At 37.7% G+C, this 17,194-nt stretch overlaps 2 protein-coding genes across 2 annotated transcripts in view; both read left to right on the forward strand.

The window, feature by feature from the left end:
- The window catches only part of Mob1b (MOB kinase activator 1B), a 57,476-nt gene extending 52,486 nt beyond the window's left edge, over window positions 1-4,990 (forward strand). The window contains exon 6 of the mRNA XM_023706773.1: window positions 1,922-4,990. Coding sequence (XP_023562541.1) covers window positions 1,922-1,999 — 78 coding nt within the window. The 3' untranslated portion in view covers window positions 2,000-4,990. The remainder of the gene's footprint in view (window positions 1-1,921) is intronic.
- Window positions 4,991-12,653: 7,663 nt separating this feature from the next.
- Window positions 12,654-17,194, forward strand: part of Dck (deoxycytidine kinase) — a 54,996-nt gene continuing 50,455 nt past the window's right edge. The window contains exons 1-2 of the mRNA XM_023706772.1: window positions 12,654-12,806; window positions 14,642-14,757. Coding sequence (XP_023562540.1) covers window positions 12,662-12,806; window positions 14,642-14,757 — 261 coding nt within the window. The 5' untranslated portion in view covers window positions 12,654-12,661. The remainder of the gene's footprint in view (window positions 12,807-14,641; window positions 14,758-17,194) is intronic.

Genomic DNA, 17,194 nt, shown 5'->3' on the forward strand with positions numbered 1-17,194 from the left:
TTTTTTTTTTTTGAGGAACTGGGGATTGAACTCAGGCCACTGCGCTTGCCAGGCAAGTGCTTATTTCACTGAGCCAACTTCCCGGCCCGACATTATGTTGTGTATGTATATCTGTGGGCAGCACAGGTACTTCTTTACTTCCCATATGCAGTAAAGAAAAATGTGTCCATTTTCTCTGTATATATATGTACTTCTTACACTGAAGGCACTTATTTTATGTCTCAGTTTCACCATAAAAACACTTTTTAAGATACTAAAATTTGCTAAAACTTTTGCTTTGAAGAATTATTTTATGTAATGCTCCATCTATGGACCCACAGGAACATAGGAGACATCTCAGAATCTGCCCCTATGCTGTGACGTGGATAGAATATGAGTGCTAAAAATAAGTAGTTTTCTAGAAGAAAGCTACTTTTCCCTACACAAGGGTTAGTTTTACTTTGAATTTTTGAGTCCTAGCAAATATAGGGGATTGATATACCATATCTGATCATAATGACATTTCAGGACACTGTGAAGTTATTAGTTAATGGTATAACATCCTTTGATTAAGAGTGGTACCTCCGTAGGCCCAACAATTCCAGCTACAGCTGAGGATCACAGGCCCAAGAATGTATCTATCAAGATCCCTACTGGATATCCTGTGATACTCGAGATCCCAGAATTCTCTGCTTACATGGTCCCACGTGTATTTTCAGGGCCTGTGAATCTTTTCTTTGAGTCTATTCTTTGAAGGGCAGAACACATTCAAATAGGTATACTTCAATATCTGAGGAGTAGCCAGATGATGGTTTATTTTTGTAAGGATAGCTGGACATTACCCATATATGTCACCAGAGTATCTTGGTTGCATAAGGCACCCTGAGGTTCAGGATGGAGTAAGCTGTTAGAAGAGCAGGGCATTTTCTTGAGGACTCCTTTTCTGTTACTACTTTCTGTGTAGTAGCCTGAGGAATTTAAAGAATTACAAAGTTGAATGTTTTCCTGATTACTCTGAAGATACATTTTGTCAAAGAATCAATGACTTATTTAAAATATCAACTTAATGTGAATTTAATACTTTGGTCATGTGATATGTATCCCTTTGTGTTCTTGGCCCAGACTCCACACATCTGAGAGTGAGCCTGTTATTTAATATACTGTATTTATTTATTTTTGGCAGAACGGGGAATTGAACTCAGACCCTTGCACTTGCCAGGAAAGTGTTAATATACTGTAATACTTCTCCATTCTCATAGAGTTTTTTGGCACATGTAATAAATGAATTAAATTTGGAGTTTAGAATGACAAAGGTGAAACCTTTTTTCTGTTATTGGTACTAAGGTGGAACTTGTAAAAAGCACAGATTAGGTGCCACAAGTGTAGCTCTGGGGTAGAGGGCATATCTAGCTTTGGGACACCCTGGATTCAGTCCCCACTACCCAGAAAAAGAAAAAGGCTCAAATTAAACACAGCAGTTCTCCTTTATTCATGTTGTCCTCACACCATATCTTAGAAGGTCCTACAGATACATTTATTTACAACCAAGCTTTACTTTTCATGTAATGCCCAAGTTTGCCAGCTAAGCAAACTTTTTTATCTCCACATTTGGTTGAAACATTTAAATGGTGCCTACATTATTTTAAAAATAAATGGCAACTTCTGTGTATTAAATATTACTTTGTCCCAGGAATTACATAAAACATTTAACATCGATCATTACATTTAGTCCTTGTAAATAATTTTATAAATTGTAATATTATAGACTAAAAACATAATATAAGAAAAGGTTGAGTGATTTGCGTAGGACACAGAGCAAATACCAAAGGAAAAAAATTCAAATCTACTTTTATTTATTTCAGAAGCTAATTTTCAACAAATCTGCTTTGAAATGAGAGAGAAATAATGATTTTGCTATTTGTTTTGTCTTCTTTCTGCATAGGAGTTCAACCTTATTGATAGAAGAGAACTTGCACCACTCCAAGAACTGATTGAAAAACTCACTTCAAAAGATAGATAAAAGAATGCAGAGCTATGCGAACTATTCCTCAAGTGAAACTGTGTGGAGCGTATTTGGGATTTTGCCATATTTTATTTGGTTGTTTTATCTTGGGTTTGGGTGGCTTGCTTGGGTTCCCTTTTCTTTATTCTGAATATCTGAAAGCATACTCTAGTAGTAGAGGAAACCAAGAACCATTCTCTCCATTTGAAAGGGAGTAAGTTTTGTCTTAGTAGTAGACAGTATTTTTTATTTTAACACAATTTTGGTTTCGTGAGCAGTTTGAATAAGATTGTGTGCTGGAAGAAAATGCCTGCTGATGGATGGGATTCTGTGTTGTATAAATTGTGTCACATCGTGAAGTCCCCAGGAGACTTATGTTTTTAAAGTGCCTTGGCAGATTCACTTGTAAGATGCGAAGCACAGACAAAACTGAACAAGGCTTGAAATAATATTAGGATTACTATCCAGGGCACTTACTGGTGCATGCTGTAAAATAATCTATGATAAAAGCCATACTTTACCCAAATTGGTGTTCTCCAGCTTTTATTACATTAAAGAAACATAATTTGTAAAGTTGTGCATGAAGAACATAAAAATTAGTATTTCTTAAATATTTTTGATATTGACAGTAATATATTCTGTTCAACAAATGCTTAAGGTCTTTTTCCGTCTTTTAATATCTGTGATATTGAAACTTGAGGATGCTAAAATATAATCCATATTGCCTTTTGACTTCTTTCTACATGTTAACTGCACTGTGGTGTCTTTCTACATGTTACTACACTGTGGGTATAAAACTTCGGGATATATTTAGGATTGCCATCTTCAGAGGTGACACTGAACTGTGAGGTTTCTTAGCAATTGCCAAATGAGCCATGAGTCTGCAGAAAAAGCACCTACTTTGAAGAGCAGGGGATAGAGCATGTTTGTCTGGGGAAAGGGATTATTATATGGATAATTAAGAATGGAATTAAATATGGGGAATTAAGGTCTAGAAAGTTCTGTCTTAAAACCTTTCCATAGAATTACATTATAATTTTAATCAATTAGTTATAAACAATCTTAGAGACTTCCTTTTAGGAATCAACTTCCATGAGAAGTGAAAAATACATTATTGATTTAGGTAAAGACTTGAAACATGGATTTAAGGACTATTGGGAAAAACTGATCTTTTTTTTTAGCATTTCCATTCAGTGAATGGAACTGGTATTTCCTGTCATTTCAAAATGATACATAATACCTTTGCATATTATAGGCCCAGTTTGAAGTATTCTGACTTGATTTTCCATTGTGAAAGGAATCTTTTTCTTTGTAGTGATATAAAACAGTGAAAATGCTAATTCAGTAGTTAAAATTTTAGTTAACAGAACTTTCTAATGCATTACTAATACAATAACAAGTTTAGAAAATTAGTTTTTAAAATAAATGCTAATTTTTTCACTTCAGTTTTGTTCTTGAGAAATACCCTTCAGACTTCCAAGTTGAGTTTTATAATTTTTGGTAAATTTGCTTTCTCAGTTAGAAATATGTAATTTTCTTCCAGTTAGAAGCATATACTTGTGCAATGGAGATGCTTGCTCTGAATAGATTACAGATGTTTAGGAGAAAAGAAAATAAGTTTGTTTTTGTCATTAATACTTTAATATTTTTACAGTTCAGATCACTAGGAACTGCCTTTTTCTCCATTCATTTCTAGCGGTTAATGTACTAAGTACCAACAGTACTAGTAATGGATAGCCTGACAGAGGCAAACACACTTACTGAGGCTTACTGGTAGTATTTATTTATAGAACACAGAATAGATAATAGCAAGCACTGTGGGCTGGTTCAGAAATGAAGTTTGGTGTTCTGATATTTAAGTGCTATCTGTCTAAGGAAATGAAACACAATTCCTCAAATAGTCTTCCATATTGAATGATTTCCTGTCAGCCTTGTAACAAAATGATTGCAGTAGCTAAATGCAGAGAGAATAGCTAAATACAATTTTCATTTAATGTACACTGTAGAAATGGGGACTCCTTCCACAAATTAAATTTGGCGGAAGGATTTACTTTCCCCTGTATATGTAGACAGGAATTTGTTTTTAGTTTGCCAGAATCTAGGTGCCTGTTTCTGAGTATTTTGTGTATTCAGTTACTGACAAGCAAGGATGCACATATGTTTATGGGTGGTAAAAAGGAATAGACATTTTTGCAGGGAGATGCCTGGCATGGTACATAGTGTTAGGTGGCTGCAAGTAAGGAAATACTAGAGCAGATGAGAAAGAACTGACTTAATAAAGGTTGCTTTCCTTTGATTGGTTCCTATGTGTAAGAGTTAGGAAGATGCCCTTTACAAAGTAAGAATCAAAGCTTCATTTTAAAGCAGAGCTTGCTTATAAATGTCTATTTAGATTCTTTTCAGATTTCTATTTAATTTATAAGTAACCAAGTAAATTATTTCCTCCCTGTTTTTTATAGTTATAAAGCAGTTTTCTCATCCTTCTTGATTACAGGATCCTACAAAATGTAAAGTAGTGAGTTGTCAAGGTATTATTGGTACTCATAACAACTTTGGTTAAATGTTGACATGATGCAAGTTTCAAGAATTATTTTAAATGATGGAGTAGTAGTAGTTGAGAAAAATGAATACCAGAAAGAGTAAAATTTTTAAAATTAACTATAGTAGATGGTGCTCATGGCTTTCATTTGCTGACTTCCATTTCCCATAAAGCCATGGCAGTAGAGTACACTAAAACAAGCATGTATTAGTTAGCTGGTGGTTTTGGAGGATAATGTACCTAAAAATTTACTTTTCTACTTTCCCTGTTGTGTACAAATTCTAAATAGCATAAGATGTGTTAAGTAGAAGAAGATATGGCTATGGTAAAAAATATTTCAGATAGCATTACTGCCTAGCTTATCAGGATAGATGAAGCACTAACATCTTTTACCAGGAAATAGAGATGATGTAGGTATTTATATTTTACATTTTCCCTGCGTATGGGAAAATGTGAAAAAATGACAGATTTCTTTTGTAGCTTTTTCTTTTTTTAAATTTTATTTTTCCATAATTTTATTGATAAATAGCAATGACTTTTATAGCTTTTTCTACACCCTGAGAGCGGCTTTGATAACCACTAAAATGGTAGAATGTGTGAGATGAAAGTATTAAGTTGTAAAACTTTCTTTTAAAATGGGTATGTCATACCTTTATCCAAATAAGTTGATCTTGAGAGTAAGTCCCTTGAAAGGACTAAACTACTTATTACAGCTGTCTTGCAAAACATAATGCTTTCAACACCTTTTAATGCCATGAGAATCAGCTGGTGATTACACAAGAAAATCGTTTCATCACTTTTGTTTGCGAAAACATTTTTGGCAGCTTAATATGAATGACCTATCTTAATCAACAAACCAAGTTTAATAACTTGGTTATTTTCGGAGAAGCAAGCCACTAGGCAAAAGGAGTGTGTCATAGACTCAGAATTTGCTGAAGAGAACGTTTTAAGCATTACTTGCATCATTGGTATCCTGGTGTCACTATTTTAAAGTAGACAATATCATTTGAATGTATAGGCTTCTTAAAAATAATTTTATTTAACTGTCTTACAGTTAAGTACTTTAAAAAAAACATTTTTTTCCTCTAGAACTTTCTTGTTTTGGATCCTCTTTTCTGAAAACTTTTAAACTCTATTTGTGTCTATTATAAGATAGTTTTGTGTTGGAGAATATGGAAAAATGGACTCATATTTAAAATAGTTTTAAGGAAACAAAGCTTTTACTTTCATTCTTTTTTTTAAAAAATGGTTTTTCTCAAACGAGCAATTTAACTTTAAAGACGGGCTGGTTGTACAAGAAAATTGGGCTAATTTTTATGTAGTGAGTATGTTCAGTTTTAAGCCTACATATCACAAAATATAAGAATTTTATAACTTTCATATATCATTTATAATTTTAAAATTTGATTGTTTTTCAGAAAGATGAGGGCCATATTATTCATAATTCGGAAATATGACTACATACTTTGAAAAACTTCTTTTATTTTCAAATTTACCAGGGATTTTGAAGAGCGTACCATTTCTTAGAAATGGATGTATACTTTGATGACCCCTGAAATATTTTAAATTTGTTCCTTTTTTATTTTTAAAAATTTGTTCTAATGTTAGGATTTACCATAGGAATCACTTTTGTTCAGCTGTCCTCTTAATTATGTATGAGATGATAGAGGTAAAGTTCTGTCAAGATTTAATGGAGAAGTTTAATTAGTTCATGTAACAAAATTCTCACTGCAGATGATTTGAATTTTTCAGGCTTTCATAATGAGATAAAGAGAATTCCCTCTGTAGATATAAAACACACATACACACGCGCACACACTCCGTGTCTGCCACTTTAAGCTGAATGACTTCTTGCCAAAAAAAGAAAAAAATGCAGATTATCATATTAAGTACTCAAGATTTTTATAAATGTAAAGCAAGTTTCTCTTTTCATATAATTTTTATTCTGAATGATAGTAAAATAATCGTCCTTTTCCGGTTTTCTTAATCTTTATCTTCCTTTTGAGGCACTTGTGTATGTGCACACAAAAACAAAACATCTAGGTTGATTTTTTCAGGTGTTCATTTTTAGTGATTGTGAAGTAATATCAAGTCAGTTTGTTATTGTTGATAACTTTCTTTAAATTTGTCACTGAAATTGAGATTATTAATGATACAAACAGAAAGTTTCATTTCTTTTTTATATATTATTAAATTCTTATACCTGGATCATTCTTACAGTTTTGCACAAGTTTAATTTTTGTTTCAGAAATACTTAATTGTGCACGTTGTGAAATAGATTAGTGCATTTTCATTTGAGAACTTTTCTTCTTAAATTGGTCTGCAGAAATAACTATTTTTAGGAAAGTAGCTTTTTACAACCACTAAATTATATTTGTTATTTTTGTACATGCATAACCAGGGTGGTAAGGACACTAATCTTTTAGGAAATACTTTGTTCTATTTGAATTTTTCCTATACTTTTGTTACTTAAAATTACCACTAGAAGCAGTGTCATGTAGGTGGAGAGAGAATACACTAAATAAGAGAATACTGGTTTTTTTTCTGGTTCCAGGGATTGAACTCAGGACTTTGCACTTGCTAAGCAGGCACTTATGCCACTGAGCTGTCTCCCCAGTCCTGAGAATACTCACATTTTGAATAGGCATCATTTCTGAAGACAAAAGCAAAGACATAGTGCTGGTGCTACATGATGGCAGCATAAGACACCATTCCCATTGTGCAGATGTATCAGTGTACAGGTCAGTGATTCTGTATTCCAGGAGATAGTGTATATCTGGAAGCTCAGTGTGGAGTTTATAGCTGGAAGCTGGATATGGTGGTGCATGCATGTAGTTAAGAGGTACTGGGGGGACTGAGGCAGGATTGCTAGTTTGAATCCAACTTGCACATTTTGTGAGACACTATCTCAAATAAAAAGTGGTGTGTCTGTAGCTTAGTGGTAGAGCACTTGTCTTACATTTGTGATTCCTAGTTTCATTCTCCAATACCATCAGAAAAAAGTATATAGCTGAAAGAGAGGGAAATGGTTTGAAATACGAAATGCAAGTTGGATGCTCTTATTTTAAGTGGTGCCAAGATTACACAGACTTGTAGTACTTACTGGTCAAAGTTAATTGCTTCATCATTTTTATTTTAAACAGATCTCAATGTCAAATCTCTAGTTTTATTTGAAAGTTGTAAATAATATATACAGATTTGTGATGAGATAGGAAGTATCTAAATTCTAGATTTTTTAAAAGAAACAATGTTTATAAGAAAAATTAATAAAGTTATGTTTGGCCATGAATCCTGACTCATTGCTGTTACTTGTATTTTACACTGGATATCCCCACAGTAAACTCATTCTATGGGGATCTGAAGTCATGTGGAATATGGAGAACAGTTCAGAGCTCTTCATCATTTTTTCTGTAATGTTCGCAACTCTGGAATTCAGTATACTGTGTTACAAACTAGAAAACAAAGTTCAGAAATGCACAGTCATTGACTTGGGTCTAGGTTTGAAAAGCTTTAATATTCCTGAATTTGAAGGTTAGTGTTTATCATCTACAACTAAAATGAGAACAGTTTGCAGAATAATGATTTGTGGATGTTTCCTTCAAGTTTAAATAATATACTTTATTTTAGATCATTAAACACATAAAAAATAAGATAAAGATTTAAAAAAATTTCAAAAAGAGAAACCTAGGGAAGTTATAATGATAATACATTAAAAATATGTTCTGGATATATTTTTGAGCTTCTAATATGATAAATATTGATATGTATAACTGCTGGTATACTGGAAACCTACCTCTGAAAAATAATAGTTTTGTCGGGTTTTGCTTGATCAAAGCTTGCTTATCTTTATAATCATTTTAATAAAATTTCTCATGGTATATTTTACAATGAAAACTATGAAAAATTAAACAGGGCATATTAAAAAACACTAATGGACACTACTGAAGCACTTACTCTTGTATTTAAATTTCAAAAGGAAATGTGTATTTAAAGCATTATTTAGAAGTGTCTATTTCATGGGGCTGGGGAGATAGCTCAGTAGAATAAGTGCTTGCCTGGCAAGCGCAAGGGCCTGAATTCAATCCCCGGTTCCACCAAAAACAAAAAACAAAATAAAATAAGAAGCATTTCAGAAGCATTTCTGTGTGGACTCTTAGATTGTATTTTGATAGCAGCAGCTACACCTGTCTAAAGTCATAACTCATTTGTGGAAAAGATGGAGTTGAAATATTAATCCATGCTGATGGTGGACAGTGCTTGCTGATGTAAAAATGCCTCATTTTTCCTGTTACAGTATGTATAAAGTGCTGCATACATGTTTTTGTATAGTGCAATTGATTTTGGTAATTACGTTAAGTTACCTCTTGTACTGAATGTAAATTTTTAATTCCTAATATAACTCTGGAATGTTGCATTTTGGTAACACTTCAGTGTTTTGGGAGTATGGAGTGAAAAAGTCACAGAAACATAAGACCATAACTCAAAAAACAAAACAAAACCAAAAACCTCCTCCCAACTTTGTAGATTTTAGAACTGCAGGTAAGAAAGCATTAAGCACCCAGCCAGTCAGAGTACTTCCCTGCCAGAAATTTTACTACCCCTTCAGTTTGGGGATTTCTCCCCCATGCAAACTAAAGAAAATAGCGTTGTGCACTGGGGAAGCTGAATCAGAAGGTCAGTTTGAACCCATGACCTGGGTTCATGAATGTCAAATCTGTAATGTTTGATTTGAAAAAAATCTGTTCCTAAAGCTCTAACTATCCCTTTAAGTTTTAAACAGACATGCTTGGTGGAAGTTTTACCAAAAGATTGTATATGCTTTTGTGTTTTTTTGAGACAGTCTTGCTATGTAGTTTAAGGTTAGTCTTTAAGTTGTACTGTAAGCTGGCCTTGATCCCAAGTGCTGAATTTTAAAGGCATATGCACCATCAACACAGTTTATAGTTTTGTTTCAGTGAATGCACTCTTTTTTTTTTTTTTTCCCCTTGAGACAGGGTCTCACTATGCCTGGTTTTGGTATTAGCCCCGGGGGAGTCTTGAACTCAGAGCAGTTCTCTTGCCTCAGCTCCCAAGTGCTGGGATTACAGGTGTACACTGCTACACTGGGCAGTTTTTGTTTCAAACAAAATGAGTTCCGAGTCACATTTTGCAAATGAATTTGGTTCACCTTTATAAGAAAGCAACAAAATACAGCTATTTTAGTTGAGCTGTGGCTCCTGTGCTCTTCTAGTGTGTTCATTTTTGCTTTCACATTTCAGATCAAAAGCATCCTGACTCCTACTCATGTTTTGTTATGGTGACTTCTAAATCCCTTTCCTAGACAGTGAAGAAGGGTGAAGGGGAGATTTATAACCAAGTTACATTGATTACTAAACATTACACAGAAATATTGGTGTGGTATGGACAAATCAGTGTTCAGGGCCTTTTTATTTGTTCTGCCATTTTTTTTTTTTTGGTGGTACTAGGGATCAAACTCAAGACCTTGTGCTTGTCAGGCAAGCACTTATTCCACTGAGCTATCTTCCCCAGTCCATTTTCATTTTCTGAGTGGGTTTTTCAAGTTTTATTAATAAACCTATCTTAACAAGAGTTTTTTTTTTTTTTTTTGGTTTGTATTTTGTGCAGGGTCTCACTATACAGCTCGAACTCATAGTGATCTTCCTGTTTTCAGCTTCCCCAACACTGGGATTACAGGTGTGCACCACCATGCCCTGACTCACTTGCTGGCTCAGCACGCCCGGGTAAGGCTGGCTTGGCATGTGATGCCAGAGATTACACCCCAGTCGCTGTGCTTGCCTCAGCACAGATGCTTGGTCTGCTCAGCTATCTTGCTGGCCCCAGGACATTTTTTGAGATGTGGTCTCACTCATGGGTTCAAACTGACCTGATTTAGTCTTCCCAGTGCACAACTCTGTTTTCTTTAGTTTGCATAGGGGGAGAAATTCCCAAACTAAAGGGGTAGTAAAATTTCTGGCAAGGAAGTACTCTGACTGGCTGAGTGCTTAACATTTTCTTACTTGTAGTTCTAAAAACTATGAAGTTGGGTGGAAGGCTCTTTTTTTTTTTGTTATGGTCTTTATGTTTCTGTAATGTTTTTCATTCCATACTTCCAAAACTTAATGATTATAGTGGAACTTCCTCCACCAGAAGGTCTCGGGTTTGCCTTTGCTCAGCTTTACAGCCTCAAAACTGCAAAAGTGAAAGACTGCTTAGAGGAGAAAGCCACAGAGCACCAGCTTCCAAAATGGTGGCGTTACAGAGAACTTGTTCCTCAGAATCAGGTTCAGAGTGCTCAGCAATCCAGGCACTTGAGCTCTATAGCCAAGAGAGCAGAAAGCCTGGCTACTGCTCCAGCTGGCAGCACACATTGGCATAATCCATGATGTCGGTTATGGATGCGTGCAGAATGCAAGAGTTCTGAGGTTAAGAAGGCCTGTGCTGCTTCTGAAGGCCTGGGAGGCCAGATTTCAGAAGGCCTGGGAGGCCAGGCTGTGTTCCCCTGGGAGGGCAGTGTGAGTGAGATGCCTACAGTGCAGTGCAGACCCCAGAAGTTTGGAAAAGCCAAGAACATGGATTGTCTGAGGAAAGCTGCAAGAAGGGAGCAAAGCAGACCCAAGAGAAACCATGGGAGCTGCAACCACCAGAAGTGCCAGAGGGATGGAGTCACAAGGCCTTTGGAGCTCACAACTCATTATAGGTTGCTTTGACTGTTCCATATGGAACTATAGGATTTAGTGTTTGCCCTGTGGGATTTTGGACTGTACCTTGTGCCATTCAATGTTGGAAGTATTTAAACTTTTCATCTGTACAGGGGCTTATAGCAAAGAGTTTGTATGAGGTCTTGGAGGCTTGGGACTTGGACTTTTCAGCAATGTTGAAACTGTAAAAACTGTTAGGACTTTGATTACTCTTAAGAGATGGACTAAAATGCTTTTTGTACAAAGGGATGTACCTGAGTCTTTCAGGCTGGAGAGACTCCAGAGGTGGAATGTTATGGTTTGTATTTAGGTTTCCCCCCCAGAGCCTCATACAGTCAATGGGGTGGCTTCTAGAGTAATTCATGATCCAGTGGGAGGGGTTATAGATGTGAGTGCTACTACTGCCTTGGTGTGGGTAATCTGTGTTATAAGGTAAGAAGAGAGGCTTTGTTCTGTGCTGCTTCTGCCTTTTTTGCTCTTGCTGTTTTGTGCTGCCATGAAAGGCTACCATTGCCATGTGCCACTCTCCCTTGGAGCCAACTGTATGGACTGAAACCTCCACAGACTGTGAGCTAAATAAATTTTTTCTTCAATTGTGGGTGTTGAGTATTTTGGGCCAGCAATGAGAAAAGTAACGGAGACACTCAGTAACTTCAGTAACAGTTCATTTTATGGGTTTCTCCCCATGTTTGGGTGTGGAATGACCTCTACTAGCTTCCCTGCACCTTCCCCCAGTTCACATACCTGATGACAATTATTCAGGCCCTTTTTAAAGGGGTCTAGCTGCTTATAAATGTGGGGACAATAGGTAATATTCATAAAATGGCATAAAATAACGTGGAAGTTACAATTTTTATCATTTCACCCGTGTTCCCCATGGGCTCTTTTTAATTTTTGCTCTGTATTCTTAAAAATGGAGTCACCACTTACCCCCTCCTCCCCCACACCCATTTTAAGATGCGTCTCAAGGCAGGCTAGTTGCAAGTTACATAGGCGCAGCAGGGCCTTGCTCCCATAGACAACTGTTCCCTCCTACGCCTCTAGAGCCGGTCAGGCCCGGCACCGCTTCTGGAATTACCGCGCCATCGGGCTCCCACCCTGACAGGCATCACCGGCGCAGGCCACTCAGCCGGCTTCGGGGTTGCGGCACAGCGGCATGCAGCCAGACTCCACTCCTGTCGCGTCCCAACCGTAAGCCCGCAGAGAAGCAGCTCTCCAATCCGCGTGCCGCCGCTCTCAGAACTGCTGAGTCTCCCGCTCCGCAAACGCAATGACTCGACGTGACCACGCACGCACGCACACGGCGCCGGCTGCAGAACGCGGGGTCGGTGAAGAAAGCGCGCGCAGTGGGCGGGGCCGCACCAAGGTCCGCCCTTCGGAGCTGCCTCCGCGCGCCAAAGTCAAACTGGGCCTTAGCACCGAGGTCCCTGGCTTTGGGGTTGTATGCGCGAGCTCCGTGCTTGCCCCCTTCCTGTCCTCTGGCCGCGCACCACAGGAATGGCCACGCCGCCCAAGAGAGTCTACCCGTCCCCCGCACCCAGCTCCGAGGGTGTCCGCATAAAGAAGGTCTCCATTGAAGGGAACATCGGTAAGGAGCCACTGGGTAGGCCGCGGGGCAGCCTCTGACCACTCTGTCCGCCTTCCGCCTTCGCCCGGCGCGGGTCTGCGTCTCTGCTCTGCTCTGCTCTGCTCTGCTCAGGTGGGCGAGGCGCGGCGCGGGGCCTCCTGGGCGGGAGCGGAAGCGGGGCAGGTAACCTGCCCTGCGGGTCAGCGCCTCTGTCCACCCGCCGGCTTCTATCTGCCTGGCCGAGCAGCGGGCGCGGTCTGCTGATCTCGTCTAGCGTAGTGCCCCGGAGGTGCATTCCTGTTCTTGCTTCTGTAGCGTGGCCCTTTTATTGACGAGCAGTCTTCATCGCATGTAGGTACTGCAGTTGAGTCTGTAGTTGTGTACTTGTGGGATGGTTTCCAAATTTTAGTGATTATTAATAAAAGTACTGTAAATATTCAGATACAAGAAAAAAGGTTTTTACTAATTGATTGATTGATTAATTGATTTTGCGGAATCAGGGATTGAACTCAGGCCCTTGCGCTTGCCAGGGAAGCACTTATTCTACTGAGCCATCTCCCTGGCCCCTTTAGTGATCTTAATAGCCAAGATTCTCATCTCATCCCCACATCCAAGTAAATACTGAATTGCCCAAAGACAGCTGTCCTTTCTGTTTTTAACTCTCCACTACAGGTGTTGATTTGCAGAATGAATATGGATACTTATTTTTGTGTATTTTCTACTGTAAGAAGCCTACCCTTGACACTTCCTGTTTTGATAGTTTTACTTTTTTAGCTGTAGCTTGGGTACTGGCCATTCATGCATTACAGCAAACGGTTTATCATTCTTAGCACATTTAAAGCAGTGTCCTTCATTGAAAACACAAGATAAGCTGGCACTTTAGGCATTTAGAAGACTAGAAGAAAGCCGAAAATTCCTGCAAAGAGGGCCTATTTTATTGTTTCGGTTTACAGACATCAGTGGGAAAGGCCCTTATTTCCTTAGCAGTGGAGGTTCTTTGAGGATGCGTGTTTGCTAGGATGATTCCTCACAGCCTATTAGTGGTTAAATACCATATATAAACAGAAGAAACTAGAAACCAAGGCTATCTTAAAGGAAAATTTGAACATATATCCCCTAGATCAGCACCTGAGTGGATAATCCCCATTCTCGAGTACAGTTAGGTAATATATCACATCCAGAAATCCATTCCCCACCACCCAGCATGTTTAATCTTCTCACCTCCTAATACAGTTTTGCTTTGTTTATTTTTTTGTTCATTTTTTGAGACAAGGTCTCACTCTGTAGTTAAGGCTGACCTCAAACTCACAGCAATTCCCCTCCTCAACCTTGGCACTGCTGAGGTTACAGGGATTCACCACTGTGCAGAGCTAAGAAGTTTTTAATGTGTCATTCCATCTTCAGCTTGTCTTAACTCTTTTCTGAGCAGTCATTCACTATACAAATGTAGTTGTATTATCCCCAGATAAAAAGTCCTCCCTGACTCCCTGTTACCAACAATGAAAGGCACGGTAAACTGATGACTGCATAGGCTTGAGATTTCTCATATGCATATAGAATGTTGACTCCCAAAAAACCTCTGAAGGTCTGGTACCTGGGGCTCCATTTCCCTATGATGGCTGGTACTTAGATGGAATGTTGTCACCATTCTTGTCTTCCTTACTGTGAAGCTTTGTCAATTACTATTTTTATTGCTCTTACACTGTTCTTGCCCTCTTCACCTTACTTGACAATTCACATAAGCTGTTAATGGACAAAGTAATATTTGTAGATGCCTGCTTTGCATTTCCCTTACTTTTCCTAGCTTTTCTTTCCTGACATTTCTTGTCTCAGTTTTACCTTTCCTCCTGTAACAGCTGCAGGGAAGTCAACGTTTGTAAATATCCTAAAACAAGTCTGCGAGGATTGGGAGGTGGTTCCTGAACCTGTTGCCAGGTGGTGCAATGTTCAGAGCACTCAAGATGAATTTGAGGTATGAAAATAATTTTTTTTTTTTGTATGCATTGAACTGGGGATTGAACTCAGGCTCTTGCGCATGGTAGGCAAGTGCTTATTTTATTGAGTTATTTCCCTGGCCCCTGAAAACAAAATTTAAGTGAATAAAATGACAACTTTTTGAATTAGAAGAGCAGCATATTTTTAAAAAATTTTTAAAAAATAATTTTATTGAGAAACAAATGGCACTGAGACAGTTTCAAATCAAATTGGTAGGACAGTTCCAATAATTAACACATTGCATACTGTCTTCCTAGTGGTTATGTGCTGTACAAGATGCAGACATGATATCCTATTTACAAACACTATTAGAACAAATCCCTCTATTCATTAAGAGAATGTAACTATATATCTATCCTAACCATTTTGAATACACAAATACAAAATGGACATTCATCTGTATCCCCTTTTTTGTTTAGTTCCGTCATTTGAATATTATAGGTGTGTTTAGTTCCGTCATTTGAATATTATAGGTGTGTTAACTCAGCAAAATATTCTAAGAGTCCAGTAGTCCATAATAGTATTGGGTCTTCTGCTTGACTGGAAGTGTCAGAAATTGTTGACAAGAGTCCCTTACAGCTGAACATAACACCATGGCTTTACTTCTTATACTTTGTTTTTATACTTTTCTGCTAGATGGTTAAAACCAAGATAAAGCAAGACCTATGCAACAAAAGTTGTAGCTTTTGGATCTGATAAGGTCAGTGAAATCCCCTCAGGATTTATCCTGAGATCCTGTACCTCAGATTGTAGATCCTTTGTCAGTGTCAGCCATGTGGATGAGTCAGGGCCATTGCTTGGCCAATTTGCTCTCTATGAAAACCTGGGAGTATGTTTCTCTCCATGTGACTCTCCTTAGGCACACTCTACATCATCGATCACTTTCCTCTTTGGCTCCATAATCTCCTTGATCAGAAAATTTGGGACACTACCGAGTTACATGATGCTACAGTACAAGTTCTCATATGTCCTGAGTCTGAATTGACTTTGGAAGGCTAGGGCCAAAATGTTGGCTGTCCTTGCAGCCCAACTTTTTCTCTAATTTTGGTCTGCAAACTTAGGTTGTTAACCCTCCAGAAGAGAAGCTTATTGTTATTACCATACAACGTAGGCTGTTAAGCTTAACCTCACTATCTGTCTGAAGCATATTTAATTGCTTGATTTTTCCTCTCCAATAAAACTTTCAGATCTGGTTTTAAGTTTGAATCTTCATGTATATGTATGTAAAAATGCACTTAAGATTTATGCACAACATAAAGTTTTAAAAGCTTTTAAAAAACACTAATAAGCTTTTTATAAGTTAAATTTCTTGTGTGGCTTTTTACATTTTTTTTTTTAAACAAGAAAAACAGTTACAACTGAATGTTATTACAGTTTTATCTTCTCAAGCCTTTTGTCATAGAAAAAATCATTTGCCTCTCACTTCTTTGTATTATACCACCATTTTTACTAGACTTTGATTCCAAGCACCAAATTTCATGCTCCCAGCATTTGTGCATACTATATTGAAATTGAAAAAGGAAGAGAATAATAGTTAAATTTCATTTTTTATAGTAGAATTTGTTTTTAATTTAAAAAAATCTTAGGCCTAGCCAAATAGCTCGGCAGATTAAAATGCCTGCAAGCAGGCTCAGGGGCCGGGGGTTTGATCCCCTGGCCGGCCATGCTGGGCTTCTGGGGCACACTGAGATGGCAATTGAGACTGCGCGTGGTGGCATGCACCTGTAATCCCAGCTCTTGGGAGGATGTAAACGTGCGGATCACTATGAGTTCAATCTAGTAGTGAGACCCTGAGTACCCTGTAGACCCTTCTCAAAAAAATACAGAAATAAATAAAAAGAAAAATTTACTTATTCATTTGGTACAGAGCAGCTTGGACTCATGGTGATCTTCCTGTCTCAGCCTCCTCAGCACTGAGATCACAGGCATGTGCCACCACGCCCGATTTCAAGGCTGGCACGACATGCGGTAGCAGGGATTGAACCTTGGTCTTTGTGCTTGCCAAGCAAGCACTTAGAGTGCTGAGCTATCTCCCCAGCCTTATAGTAAAATTTTTGTTTCAGAGTGTGATTGATAAGATTTTTATTTCTGGAGAAATGAGAATTGAAAGAAGAAATCTTTAAAAATATAAGCAAGTTTTATAATGTTACTTTGTTTAATCTGAGGAGGATAAGAATGTTGTTTTAGCTGTTAGGAGGATTTCTGGGAATCATATTTCAGTATTTAAAAGGTAAGTCACATATATCAGGAGTTACTAGGAAGGTTATCTATAGAGTTTGAGGATATATTATTTTAAGTGAGTGAAAATATATTTTCTCATAAGCCATCTAGTTGTGAAGTGCAGTTAAATTTAGGTCTGGTGGGGCCCAATTAAGTATATATACTCCAATCCTTAGAATATGTAGAACTAAAAT

The sequence above is a fragment of the Octodon degus genome, unplaced genomic scaffold (assembly GCF_000260255.1).
Source record: "Octodon degus isolate 3935 unplaced genomic scaffold, OctDeg1.0 scaffold00269, whole genome shotgun sequence".
NCBI lineage: Eukaryota > Metazoa > Chordata > Mammalia > Rodentia > Octodontidae > Octodon > Octodon degus.